Genomic DNA, 13,442 nt, shown 5'->3' on the forward strand with positions numbered 1-13,442 from the left:
GCAAAGTTTTTTATTATTTTCATTTTCTTTTCATACGATATGTTGAAAGCAGATTATAGAGATATATAATAGATTAGTTTAATTAATAAACGTCATTTTTCTCGATGAGGTTGCGTTCAAAATAAATAAACGCATGATACCTCATCTTCATGCTATTCTAGTGAAATTTCTGATGTATTTTGAATCGCAAACATTCAATTGCGCGCTCAAATCTTTCCCATTACCATACTATACTTCATCGCATACATCAAATAATCTATGTGATTGAAAAAGGCATGAATTCGATTTTATAATTCAAACTCTGTGTCGATGGCAGCGGCTTTGACTGGATTGAGTTTCTTCCGCAAGGCAGCAACATCGTCTTCTATTTTTATTAATTTCCGATATTTCTGAAAAAAGTTATCACATTTTTTTTGTATTAATAATTCTTGAATTATATTACGTATGTAATTCTTCTATGATATTATATACCTCTGAGGTAGTTCCGGATGTAACACACCAGATATAAATCATGTAACCTGGAATGCATAACATCGAGGAAAGACCCGCGAGCCATCCCAACAAATGGCTCCACCACGGAAATTCGTACGTGAGGTATTTCACAGGGACGAATTTAATGATATTAAAGATGAAAACACCCTATACATAAAAGAAAAATACAAAACAATCAAAAGTAGCATATTAGTTCTAAGTCACGTAATCTGGGCAAATTGGACAAAGTTTTACCACGCAAATAGCAGGTGTGGTAAATGTCCAGCATATCTTCCACCAAAAACAGGGATAGTAGCCTATCATGTCTCGTATGCCATCATAAAATCGGTCTACCCCGAATGCCCATGAGACGGAGATGCACTCGAAGAACATCAGGAAGAGTAAGCAAAATCCGCTTACGGCATACGTGTCCAAGAGTTGAAACACGTACATTCCTCCCTGTATACAAAATTCTGATTAGTACTAAGAAAACTCTGATTAATCTTCTCTTGTTAAAAAATACAAAGTTAAAAGAATAAGATACTTTTACACTCTTATTAAATATTTTTTAGATATTTGAAAAATTTAATCTACTCACTTCCGTGACGCATAAAAGCCCGATTAGATACGAGATCAGGCATACGATCGCGATGAACAATTCCTTCCGTTTTCTGAGTGTTCGCGGCCACTCATCCACGGCGGCGGTGATGAAGCCCTCCATGGTACAAAACTGGAATGCGACTTATTTTTAACATTATCATTAATCCGTGATAGTTCTAGAATAACAAAAGTCGATCCTTGGATTCGATGAATGCGTACGTTACCTGACTATCTAGCCCTATTAGGAGAAGCATGAAGAAGAACAGACTCGACCAAATTGAAGCTCCGGGTAGTTGCAATACCGCCGAGGGATAAACTAAGAAGGCCAAACCAGGTCCTGATCAAAATAATGAGTACAACAAAATTATTATTGTGTCATAATTCGAAACAGATTAAAAGAGAGGATAATTACCAGAAGCAGCTACATCGGCCACTGGTTTCTGTTGCTCATGGGCCATAAAACCGACTACGGAAAATATGACTACTCCGCTAAGCAGGCTGGTACAAGTATTGACTCCACATACGATGAGAGCATCTCTATAATATATCAAAAAGACTGCATATGTATAATCGGTCATACAAATGATTTTTATTGTACGCTTTGGAATGACATCCTCTCAAGTGCTAAAATAAAATAATTATAAATATGGTTCAATTAGAATAAATCAATAATTAAAAATAGGGCTACGAGCCAGTTACAATATAAAGAATATTTAATAATCTTTCATACAAACGTTTCGACACCGATCGGGTCATTTTCAATATAAACAACAAGTAATATTATATAAATTATCGGAATATTCGATCACATTAAAAAATTATCAGTTAAACTGTTATTCTATTTTCGATATGTGGATGACATTATTTTAGCTGCTTCATCAGAGAGCATTAATGACATTTAAAAAATTTTTAACTCATTACATGGTAGATTACAATTCACTATGGAAGTTGGCACGGAGTTAAGCTTCTTAGATATTATGTTGATTGTGGAAGAGCAGATGTTAGTTTTTGATGTGTATCGTAAGGCGACTTTTTCTGGCAGATTTCTGAATTTTAATTCACACCATCCGCTTTGTCACAAGAGAGGTCTAATATATGGGTTTGTTGACAAAATTATACGATTGTGTCATCCTCGTTTCCAACAAAATAATTTGATTAAGGCAATAAATATCTTTTTAAGTAATGGTTATCCTGGACTTGAATTTGTCTTTTCTTCTATACAAAAAAGATTAAAATTCCACATTAATTTTGACAGTGGAAAGGTTGACAAAAAAATCAGGGAGAAATTTTTCACCATATCTTACGTGAATTCGGTATCTGAAAGATTTACTCCAATTGCCAGCAGGTTCCATTGCAAATTAGCTTTTTCTATACCAAATTCACTGAAGAATTTTATTAGAAAGGGCAAAGACCAATTGGATCCTTTATGTAACCAAAACGTTGTCTATAAGATCTCTTGTGATAATTGCGATGTTAGTTATGTAGGTCAGACAAAAGGCAACTAAAAACAAGATTACATGAACATATCTCGGATATTAATAAGAATCCAAAATCTCCAACGGTGATTACCAATCACCGCATTGACTAAAATCATAATTTTGACTGGGGCAATGTTGAAATTTTAGACAGAGAAGCTTCTTACAATAAGAGTAATATCGGAGATGGTTCACATTAAAAGACAAAAACAAGCAAAATGATACAGATTCTCTGCCAGAATCATATCTAAATATTATTCAAGCTCTTTCCCCTTCTTAACATTGTCCTTCCAATTATCTTTTCTATTTCCTTGTTTCCTTTTTGTCATAACGTCGCCTGACATCGTCGAGGATACATATTCTCTCCAATAGTATCATGGCTTACCTTTTATTATATATAACTTAGTTAATTTTGCGTTTTCCTCTCGGCGTCTGACTTACATCATTACGACAAATCAAGGTATATATATTTATGTAACTGAATTGGTACTAAATTACTATAAAATGTACATACTTGATAATTTAAAACTGTAACGCAATGTCAAGTTATTATTTAGAATTATTTGTAAGATTGTAGAATTTTGAAAAGTGAGATGAGATCACCTTTATGATGCTTTTACATATGGACCGCATATAGCGAATACTAAATAACCGACGTTTTTACTGGACATTATAATGTGACCGAATATTCCAATAATTTATGTAATATTGCTTGTTGTTTACATTGAAAATGATCCGATCGGTGTCGAAACGTTTATATGAAAGATTATTAAATATTCTTTATATTGTAACTGGCTCGTAGCCCTACTTTTATTTATTGTTAAAATAAACTTTGCAGTATAATGAAAAAATAAGCAAAAGTCATTAGAATTCAGGTAAAATATAGGATATAAACATGAAGAAAAGAAAATTAATAAAATAACGTGGAGATAAAGTATAGAAATAATAAAGTAAAATTAAGTAAATAAAATGTAACAAAAATAATATAAAATTAAATAAAAAGGAGAGGAGGAAGAGATGAATAGAAAAATAATAACCCACGAGAAATAGAAGATTCTTACTTGTAAACATTATTGTTAAATTTGTTGTAACTGCCTAGAGCTACCAACGCGCCTAGGCCGAGAGCGTAAGTGAAGAATATCTGCGTCACTGCGTCTATCCATACCTGTACACACAATGATCATGCCAATAATTGTAATATTTATATTCTAGTATAATTAAAGGAAAAATCGACGTTGTGTTGATGGTTTTACCTCAGGATCGCCGAGTTTCGAGAGATTCGGTGTAGCATAATACTTCAAACCTTCCGAAGCGCCGGGAAGCGTCAAGCCTCGCATGAGCAGCACCACCAGCAAGGCATACGGGAAGAGCGCCGTGAAATAGACAACCTGTATTACATCGTGTAACTCATACGCTACGTCCGAAAATGGCCAAGACTTTATCATAGACTCATTTTACCTTGCCGGTCCATTTAACGCCTTTCCAGATGCAAAAGTAGCACATGATCCACACGACCGCGAGGGTACCGGCCAGTTCCCATCTTATACTACCCACGTCTTCAATGCCTGAGGATATCATTAGGGTGCGCCTCCTTTTTGTAACAAAAGGCGCAGATACTTTTTGATTACACTGTAATTGATTAAGTAAGGTGTCTACTGGACCAGTAACTTACTCCCAAAATTCCTTCACTGGATCCTTCAACAGTCCGTGGCTCAAGTTCCCGAGGGATGTGGCACATATGACATTGTTTGGCCAGTAGTCGTCCTGCCAGCATGACACATTCAAACGTTCATCAGGTGTGATGCAGTAGCGCGTATTCCATGAGTTGTCGCAGGTTCTCCATGGTACGTCTGTGCAAAATTTATATTAAATAAATGTAACAATTTCTGATTTTCTACAGCCCAAAAAACAAATAATAAAACCGCTTGCAGAAGCGCCGTATATACAATGTTAAGTCACTCACCAGCACGTAAGGAGACCAAGAAGTAGAAGAGCGCCCAAGCGAGAATGATGATGTAATACACATTGGTCCAGCAGGAAAGCACGCAGGTTGCGTATCCAATGCCTGTATAAAGATCAACATTGTCACTGTCATCCTCCCAAAAGTACCTCAACGAAACTAAAACCAGTGCTCTCTAAAATTACCTTTAAAAATAGGTGCTATTTTAAAAACACCTAGACCACCTATCGTCAGCATCTGACCTAAGGACAGTTCCATCAGGAACATAGGTATACCGGCCAGTGCGAGCGCGATGAAGTAGGGCACCATAAAAGCACCGCCGCCATTTTTATAACAAAGGTATGGAAATCGCCATAGATTTCCCAAACCTATGGCCAGTCCCACGACAGACAAAATGAATTCGATCTTTAAAAGAGAAAAATACGGAAATTGTATCTATAAGTTAGATCCAGGTTTCGTCTAGGCATTGTGCATATTGACCGATGTCTCACCTTGCTGCTCCAGTTCCCTCGTTCTGGTAGGTCCTTGGGCCTCTTGATGATCGAGGACTGTCGCAGGCATTGTATCGCTTCAAATCGAAAGTCCGACTCTTTCTCGCCATTGGAGGGAGCTCGGTTGCTGGTGGGCTCGGAAAAGAGGGCCTTCAACTCCTGCACCGGATTCACGGGACTCGCTGCCGGTTTTCTCGGCAGAGGACTAGTGGATCTGTCTACCTTGGGACGGCCGGTCGATCCCCTTGAAGGCATTATTCGTTGCGGCGACGAAATCGCGGGATGAGATCGAAATTGGAGAACTCACCTCATCCTAACAGGTCGATCGCGAGTGGAGACCGGCTCGTCAACTGTGTGTAACTTGTGCTCTTCTTTCTGATTAAAACGGTGGAACGGGATGGCTCGTCCTATCTAGTTACGCCGACCTTAACAAACAGGAAGCCCTTTAAGAGCGGCCGGACGTGTTACGAGAGGCTCGAGGAGAGTATGTAGGGGATGACGATAAGTCCCTAATATAAATAATAGATGAAATTTGCGTTCTCGCATGATAATACCCGCGGTCATCGTCGTCGTCGCGCGCACGAGCGCGAGGTGCGCGTACAAGGTATGACATATAGTAGACAAGGGTCTTGATGATGACGGACGATGAATAACGAGCCACTTCCGGGAATCATAGCGTTCACCGAATGCGTTCTCATCGTCACAACCTTGTCCTATTTTATTATTTAATTCATGGTGTCCTGTGCACTGCGGTGTAGTAATAAATACTTCTTATATTGCACATCTCGCGACGACGACAATGTATAACGAAAAGATCCCGTCTTTCTTATTTAATTAGGAATCTTAAAGTCGTGCAAAACGATCGTTGTATCAAAAGCTGAATTTCAAATGAAATTTCAAACCAATTAACAATTTGATTGTATATTATACATAATGCACGCGATATGATGGATAGGTCTATATTTTTTTTCAGATATTTTTCCCACGTAACTTCAAAGAAGCAAAAGGACTCCATTGTCGAAGGAATGATCGATGTGGTGTTAGCTTTGCGCGGAAATCGCAAGCGATACATACGCAGTTGTCACGATCCAAAATATGCAGTCTTCCTGCACCGTCAATGTCCTTGCACTGGTCCTTATCTCGGCATCCTGCTAAATATTCTGCTTCTTCCACGTGCGAGATCACTTCCGAGATCTTCAGTATAGAATGCGGAACTTTTGAGAAGGGGAATAGAGTTACCCCTTTTTTTTAGCCGAACGCTTAACCGAGCACGATTTTGAGGTAGGGCTCGCACGGATGCCGAGATTTCTGCTGTACCCCGTCGCGATCTACCCCACAATGATGCTCGGTCCCCCTCGAGCATGAACGCACCTATCTTTCCATTCAACAAATTAATGCCACAGTGTCACTCTATATTTAGGCTGCTCGTACGACACGAAGAGATCGGTCATACGCGCGCGAATTGCGGCAACCAAATGTGATACGATATTTTCCATTTTTCCTTATCATTATCATATGACTTTTTCAATATGATAACAATTCATTATTATATTGAAGGATACTTTAAAGGAGGAGACCGACTAAACATATGAGGGCTATAATTAAGTCCCGAAACGATAATTCTTTTCTAAAAAATTTTTGATGCAAAATATTTTTATAAAGAAAGAGCGGTAGAAAATAATTTTGGACTAGCAAAATAATTTAATATAAAATAAATTATATATGACGCTGAAATTAATTGCTAGAATGTCAAAACGTTGCATCACATATTTGAGCTTCCTATATAATTATTTTGATCTATCTAAATTTTTAAATACTTCAACAAAATCATTCTTTTCATGTATTTATATAAAGTTTTAATAATTGTATGATGCTTCTCAAAATATCGAATTTTAACTTATACGTGGTATGAACACAAAATTTATGCACTGAATTTTTTCCGCTGACGTAGCAACGTAGGTTTCTATGGTAGTATGACGTGTAGTAGGAACTTAGGAAATCTAACGAACACAATTGTTCAGTACAATTTTGGTCACTATGATTGCAAACGTTCATTAAATTTCCTACTATCTTCGCTATCGTAGAAATCTACAATAATGCGACGTTAGCAGAAAAAAAATTCAATGCATGAACATTTTGTATTATAAATTAACATAAATTCTAAAATCACATGACATTTTAGAGAGGTATTTAAAAAATACTTAAAAAATACTCATTTTTAAGTAGATGGAAGATAAAGAATCCAACGACTGATCATTCAAATGCCCCGATCACTTTACTGATTAAAGTCGAATGAATTTTTAAATATTTCTCCAAAAGGGCAAACTTTTATTGTAATTTTTCATGTTAAAATTGAATTTCCTGTCCCACATGAATCTACAAATTTAAAAAATACTGTATATTTTGATTTATAATTTAGAACTATAGAGAAAGAAAATGCCTTAAAAACATAATTTCCGAAAGTAAGAAAATAAAATTTAATATTGCGTCGTTTTTATCATATATTCATATAAATATTTTATTTAATTAAAATAAAACTAAAATGAATAACTATTAGAAGTATTAGAATTAAAATACAATGTAAATTGCTATAAAATATGTCTTTAAAATGTCTTTAAATATTTCTTTAAAATTACCTGCGATATGAACTTTCAACTAAAATTCCTTCAATATAAGTTATAATACATGACGCAAATGATTTCCATTGCTTCAAGTCCGTTGTTTTAAATGGTTTTATACTGCTTAAGCAAAAAAAGCACAGAAAATAAAGAACAATTGTATGTACGTATTTTATCAATTTCTATGTTTAAACTAAATTATACAATTATGTCTATTGTCATTCTGTAATTCTATAATATTGTTGACCAACATTTACATAAAGAAAACAAAAGAGAATTCATTCATGCATTTCAGAAACTCATCTATTTATAAACATCTAAACGCAAATAATTAAAACTTTTGTTTAACAATTAGTACTTCTACTTAATAAATATTTCATGTTTGCATTGTAACATATGTTTCAAAATTCACTGCTAGCGCGGCGCTGAAAATTTACAATTTACTTTACGTATACTATACATTTTCAGCAAAAATCCTCTATGAATTCTGTTTGATAAAAAGATATAATTTAATTAGAGAGATAATTGCTTCTATATAATTCTTTTTTAAAATTATAGATAGGTTATGGAGGGAGGAATTGGATGATTGTAAGGGCAAGATAATAAAGAAATTATGGAAAGATAAAAAAATAATACTGAGAAGGAAAAGGGAAGAGAGATAGGGAGTAGAGTGGGGATAAGTACTGTATAGGATAAGAAAGGTTGTGAAAGGCTGTGAAAAGATAACAGCTGTGAAATAGGACATAGGTTACAGAAAATAGAATAAGTAGTACAAGAACATAGTAAGATAATATAAAACTGACTTAATTAGGCGGGTAAGGTGATAAATATGTCATAATCGGAAAGCTGCAATACTAAAGATAAAGATAGAGGTAGAAACTCAGTGAGAAATGATAATGGAATCGATATCGAATCGACATTGAATCGACGTCGATTTGATGTCGATTCCATTATCATTTCTCACTGGGAAGTAAAAGTAAATAGTTAAATAGTAAAATAGTTAAATAAGAGCGTATATGAAGTATGGAAGGATGAATGAGGTAAGAATTTATTGTAAACCAAATCCCTTTCTTGACTATGTAAATGCTGAAGTGTAATAAATTCTATTTTATAATTCTTTTTTAATAAATATATTTTATATTTAATAAATATATATTAAAATAAAATAATTTTTATTTAATATATTATTAAATTTTCAATTTTGATATCTTTAGACAGTTTTCGAAATAAGAAACTCATTTAAAATTATATGATTTAAAAAAACTCATTTAAAATTATATGTTAATTATATTTTAGTTCGAAATAATAATAAAATTATATTTTCTTTAAAGTGACTCGAATAAATTAAAGAATACTTATCAGTAAATTCTAATAAATATATCGCTTTCTCTGTGTTAGAGATAATATTTTATGAGTTTTTAAATAGCTTCTATATATAATATATTAGCATATATTGTGCATAAATATAAAAAAATTGAAAGACAATAAATAATATCAGAGGTAATATTCTCTTATATAATTGTTATTCGATTTGATATGGAATTGAAATAAATTAGAATTATTTCTTAAACAAATTAAATATATATTAAATTTAATTAAGTTTTACTCAAATTATATTTAATATAGTTCTTCTGAGACATTTTAATAATTGACAGAAGGATCATACTTCTGGTCTTCGAAAAATAATTAGAAAACATTTTCACTTGTTATAGTATTTTCATTTAAAAAAAATTAAATGTAAATAAAACTACTTACTTTTAATAACAAGCATGGTATTTTCTATTAAAATAAGTAAAATACATAAAAGAAATATTTTCGCTGCGGTTCATTTTTATTGTCATAATGTTTCGATTTTTCATTCTTTGTATTTTTCTTTTTATTTTTCGCATATTTTTGCATCTATTGGAGATGATACACATTTCAAGAAAAACCTATAAAAAAAACAATAATTATATTATAATGCAAATAAATGTATGTGATAGTTTACAAAAAATTTTTTTATCATTAAATTGTCCGATTCCGATGAAAGAATTCGATATTCAATTTGATTTGATCTAATTCATCCATGTTCAGTGATGTTCATCCAAGATGCGTTCCAAAACTCGACTCTATCAACTCCGAGTATCTTTTATCCTTGTTCAACATTCGGTGAAGAACAAGAATAAAAGATACTCGGAGTTGATAAGAGTCGAGTTTTGGAACGCACCCCAATAGATTTATTTTTCCTCGCCTATTCCTGGTGAAAATTTTTTTCAGAATTTTTCATATAATTTTTCAGAATTTCTATATAATTTTATAACTTTCTCACATTTTTTTATACTAATTGGAACACTTCTCAGAAAATTCACATCTTTTTTCAGAATTTTTCATATATGTCAATTATGAAATATCGTAAGATTTCTAAGATTTTTATAAGTATAATTTCTGATGAAATGTTATAAAATCTAAAAAAAATATAAATATTTTTTAAAAATTATGGGGGATGAGAAATTTCAGAATATTTCAGAATTCACTTGTATGGAAAATTCTGAGAGTAAATATAAACTTTCTGAATATTTCTGAGTATTTCTGAAAAATGTTCCAATTCGTATAAAAATTCTGAGAAAAATTTTCACCAGGGATACCACAGCAATTAATACGCCTGTGCGTAACCTAGCTTAACCTTAATCTAAAACCATCTGAGACAATCTGAAACATTTGAGCATCTTGCGGTGCCGGCATGTTGGGTACATTCATTAATATTGTTAACGACACTCGGTTGTTCAATATTGAATTCAATTGAATTCTGGATTGCAGTTTTTGACGGTTTTGACAATCACGAGAGTTCTTAAGTTTCGCCTATATTTTTGAGATCATGGACAAAGAAAGTTATGCCGACAACAACGAAGAAGCGAAGGATCGGACACGATGTTTTGTCTGCGACGCTGATGTCAAGGGTCGCTTTTATTCTTTGGCCAATTGCAGAACGCAAAACTCGCGGACCAGGGTAATCGAGAAACTCGGAGAATTAGTTGGCGAGGGGTGATGAATCTACATTTAATTAAACGACTTGCATCTCCCGTACCGACAAGATGTTAAATAAGCTTTCTTGTTACAGATACATGGTCGTAATAACCGAGGAAGATGTGATCTGCCGTAGTTGCGGTATGCTCGTTAACACCCTAGATAGATTGGAGATTGAAATGCGTAAGACGCGGAACCATATTCTGCGCTTTTTAGAACAAAAGTATTCTCTGAACGAAGGAGAGCTCCGCGGTAGTGGTGACAAACCAAAACCATGTCAACCGCCCCAGATCACGAGATCTGGGGTAAAAGAGATTGTCTGTAGCATCGAACCGAACGAAAATGACTCAAATCCAGGATGTAAGAAAATACAATCAAAATCTTATTCTTTGCTGCAATGCGATAAGTGTAAATACACTACAGATCTTGATTCATTCATGGTATATCACTTGAGGAATCATATGAAGGAACTCGTATCTTGTGACAACTGTGGGAACACAATGCTTGAGGTTGCAAAACATAATTGTAACAAGGCAAATAGCTTAGGAAACAAGGAGAATGAAACAGGTTGAGTATCATTGAATTTAAAAAAATGAAATATTGCAGTATCATTAGTCGCTTTCTATTTATATCAAAATTTAGATAATTATCTCATGACATCATAACTCTTGAATATACATTCTTTTTTATTCTAATAAGTGATATTCAACAGAATTTTTACCTACAATCTGTATAAACTCGCCATGTATTTTACTAAGTCTTGTTAATTATTTACATTAAAAGTGAAGTTTAATAATTTGTATTGTTATGAGATAACTTTGTCATCAAAGCAAGTAGTAACATCATTATTTGAGTATAAGATATTCACATAATTTTAAAGTTAATATCACTTGTGAAAATGGAAAGCAGCTATTGTTCCGAGTTTTCTATAATTGTTGACATTGATACGTTACAGATAATTCTGACGTTGTTAGTAAGTATGAATCAGTACAGGCAACACTTTCGAAGCCAACTCAAATGTTGCCTTTTACTCAAACTATGCCACCGCCACTGATAGCTTTCTCAAATTGTAATCCTCTGTATGACGCCTCTACGTTACCAATAAGCAAGTATTTACCAATAGGTTAACACATTACTGTGCCTAAATGTATCTTAAAAAAGAAACTTCTGTTACAAAAGGTGATTCCACGTCCTCTCAGGAACCAGTGTACGTCCTGCAATCGATCGACGTGGCTGATACTGATAACTCAAAGAAGATGACAAAATTAGACTCAAATCTTATACAAAAAACGCAAGTGAAAGATAAGAATACAAAACAGGTGTTGACTGTGAAAGAGGATGGAAGTCTGTTAATGGTAGAAGTACCAGTGTCCTGGAAAGCAAAAACGCCGATTATTAATCCATTGACGTTCGAGCAATTATAGAAGATTTAAGTAGAGTTGCAACGAATATTAGATAACTTTGGCGCTCTGGCTAGTCGGTAATATTTTTACTATTCGACGAAACATTGAATGTATCGTCTAAGTATTCGACCTAATACCAAATAATTTTAATCGTAAGAATAGGATTTTTTTTTTATTTGTAAAAAAAACTATAGTGTAGCTCTTTACAAAAATCAGTGAAAATAATTTTGTTAAAAACGAGTACCTTCTACGTTTCGCAGTCTAACAAACCATATGGAAGTGTTTCCTTCAATTTTTATGAGCTCTCACCTCTTAAAAATGCAATTGAACACAATAAAAAATGTATGTACCTCATTTTCGTCGACAAAATAATGTATTAGAAGCTCATTAGAATCAGAGATGAACACTTCCATGTGTTTCTTTGTAAATTATACCAATGCTGTCCACGATGGGTACTTTTGGCTTGAAATGTTTTAGTATTCATGTTGCCAAAGTTGGCAAAGACTAATGTATTTTTTTATTAACTTGTTTGTTTTCTCCATTCCTACTCACTTCATCACTGTTTTGTCATAACTCCTACTCTAATGAGCGCGTTGGAGTAAGACCTATATATATGATAGCGGAACATATTAGAGCATGCAACGTGAACAAACCTTGAGTTATACTAATTATAAGTGAGAATGTCGCGCGTCCACTGCTTTTATTAAAATCGTGCTTAATATTCGTTGAATATTCGGTTATTCGACACATTGCCGAATATTCGGTAAATACCAAAGTTAAGTGCCAAATATTCGTTGCATCTTTGATCTAAAGAGGCTCGATATTTTTATATTTAGTTATTCTTACAGACTGTACCTGTTAATATAAAACAAAGTGTAATATATAATAATTTATTATATGTTAATATAATTATATATTATAATTATAATATATTATATATTACTATAATTATATATTATAATTATAATATTATATATATATATATATTATGTTGTACGTACAAAGATTCAGAACATTATCAAAAAAAAGCAATTAATTTGCAATAATCTATATCTATCAGAGAGAGAGAGAGATATACATGATTTATTTTATTATATTAAACATAATTTATTATGTACTAAATGTAATGTCCGTATATTTTTGTCTTCAAAATAAAAAACCATAAACGCAAAATCATAAAATACATGTAAAATTCTTAAAGAACTTAATAATTTTCATTTTTTTAATATTTAGATATTTTTACAAGCTTTGTGTTTTTGTCTGATCGAATAGAGAAATCCTTTTGTATTTTTTACAAGAAATTAATTGCGCTTAAGTTATGATTAATTGTGCTCTTCCCAATAAACTTTCTTTTTTAATATGTGGGACTTGTTATACAGGGTGTTTCCAAATTAAATCGCAAAACTTCGGGAGCGTGTAGA

At 33.1% G+C, this 13,442-nt stretch overlaps 2 protein-coding genes across 4 annotated transcripts; one reads left to right on the plus strand and one right to left on the minus strand.

Moving 5' to 3' along the window:
• Gat-1B (GABA neurotransmitter transporter-1B) lies at window positions 1-6,463 on the minus strand. 3 transcript variants are annotated; one of them, XM_018450979.1, is made up of 15 exons: window positions 6,072-6,463; window positions 5,305-5,422; window positions 4,998-5,241; window positions 4,692-4,911; window positions 4,510-4,611; window positions 4,219-4,396; window positions 4,005-4,137; window positions 3,800-3,934; window positions 3,608-3,711; window positions 1,484-1,608; window positions 1,296-1,408; window positions 1,070-1,201; window positions 727-930; window positions 472-639; window positions 1-389 (listed from the first exon to the last, which is right to left on the minus strand). In XM_018450979.1, the coding sequence occupies exons 2-15, from the start codon at window positions 5,307-5,309 to the stop codon at window positions 288-290; spliced, it is 1,965 nt and encodes a 654-aa protein (XP_018306481.1). In that variant the 5' UTR covers window positions 5,310-5,422; window positions 6,072-6,463; the 3' UTR covers window positions 1-287. The 3 variants fall into 3 exon arrangements, with proteins under 3 accessions (XP_018306481.1, XP_018306490.1, XP_018306473.1); XM_018450988.1 differs by having other exon boundaries at window positions 5,305-5,385; window positions 6,073-6,242; XM_018450971.1 differs by having other exon boundaries at window positions 4,998-5,422.
• Window positions 6,464-10,303: 3,840 nt separating this feature from the next.
• On the plus strand, window positions 10,304-12,093 carry LOC108724569 (uncharacterized). The gene is made up of 5 exons (XM_018451007.1): window positions 10,304-10,341; window positions 10,412-10,636; window positions 10,713-11,185; window positions 11,574-11,723; window positions 11,798-12,093. Exons 2-5 carry the CDS (start codon window positions 10,470-10,472, stop codon window positions 12,040-12,042), a joined length of 1,035 nt encoding a protein of 344 aa, XP_018306509.1. The 5' UTR covers window positions 10,304-10,341; window positions 10,412-10,469; the 3' UTR covers window positions 12,043-12,093.
• Window positions 12,094-13,442: the final 1,349 nt, after the last annotated feature.

The sequence above is a fragment of the Mycetomoellerius zeteki genome, unplaced genomic scaffold, assembly GCF_001594055.1.
Source record: "Mycetomoellerius zeteki isolate Tzet28-1 unplaced genomic scaffold, Tzet1.0 scaffold106, whole genome shotgun sequence".
In the NCBI taxonomy this organism is placed as follows: domain Eukaryota; kingdom Metazoa; phylum Arthropoda; class Insecta; order Hymenoptera; family Formicidae; genus Mycetomoellerius; species Mycetomoellerius zeteki.

Coding starts and splice junctions, on each gene's coding strand:
- Gat-1B (XM_018450971.1), bottom strand. CDS start 5,252: ATGCCTTCAAGGGGATCGACCGGCCGTCCCAAGGTAGACAGATCCACT. Junction 4,612..4,691: donor AATAGCACCTATTTTTAAAG/GTAATTTTAGAG, acceptor ATCTTTATACAG/GCATTGGATACGCAACCTGC. Junction 640..726: donor CCACACCTGCTATTTGCGTG/GTAAAACTTTGT, acceptor TTTTATGTATAG/GGTGTTTTCATCTTTAATAT.
- LOC108724569 (XM_018451007.1), top strand. CDS start 10,470: ATGGACAAAGAAAGTTATGCCGACAACAACGAAGAAGCGAAGGATCGG. Junction 10,637..10,712: donor GGAGAATTAGTTGGCGAGGG/GTGATGAATCTA, acceptor TTCTTGTTACAG/ATACATGGTCGTAATAACCG. Junction 11,186..11,573: donor AAACAAGGAGAATGAAACAG/GTTGAGTATCAT, acceptor GATACGTTACAG/ATAATTCTGACGTTGTTAGT.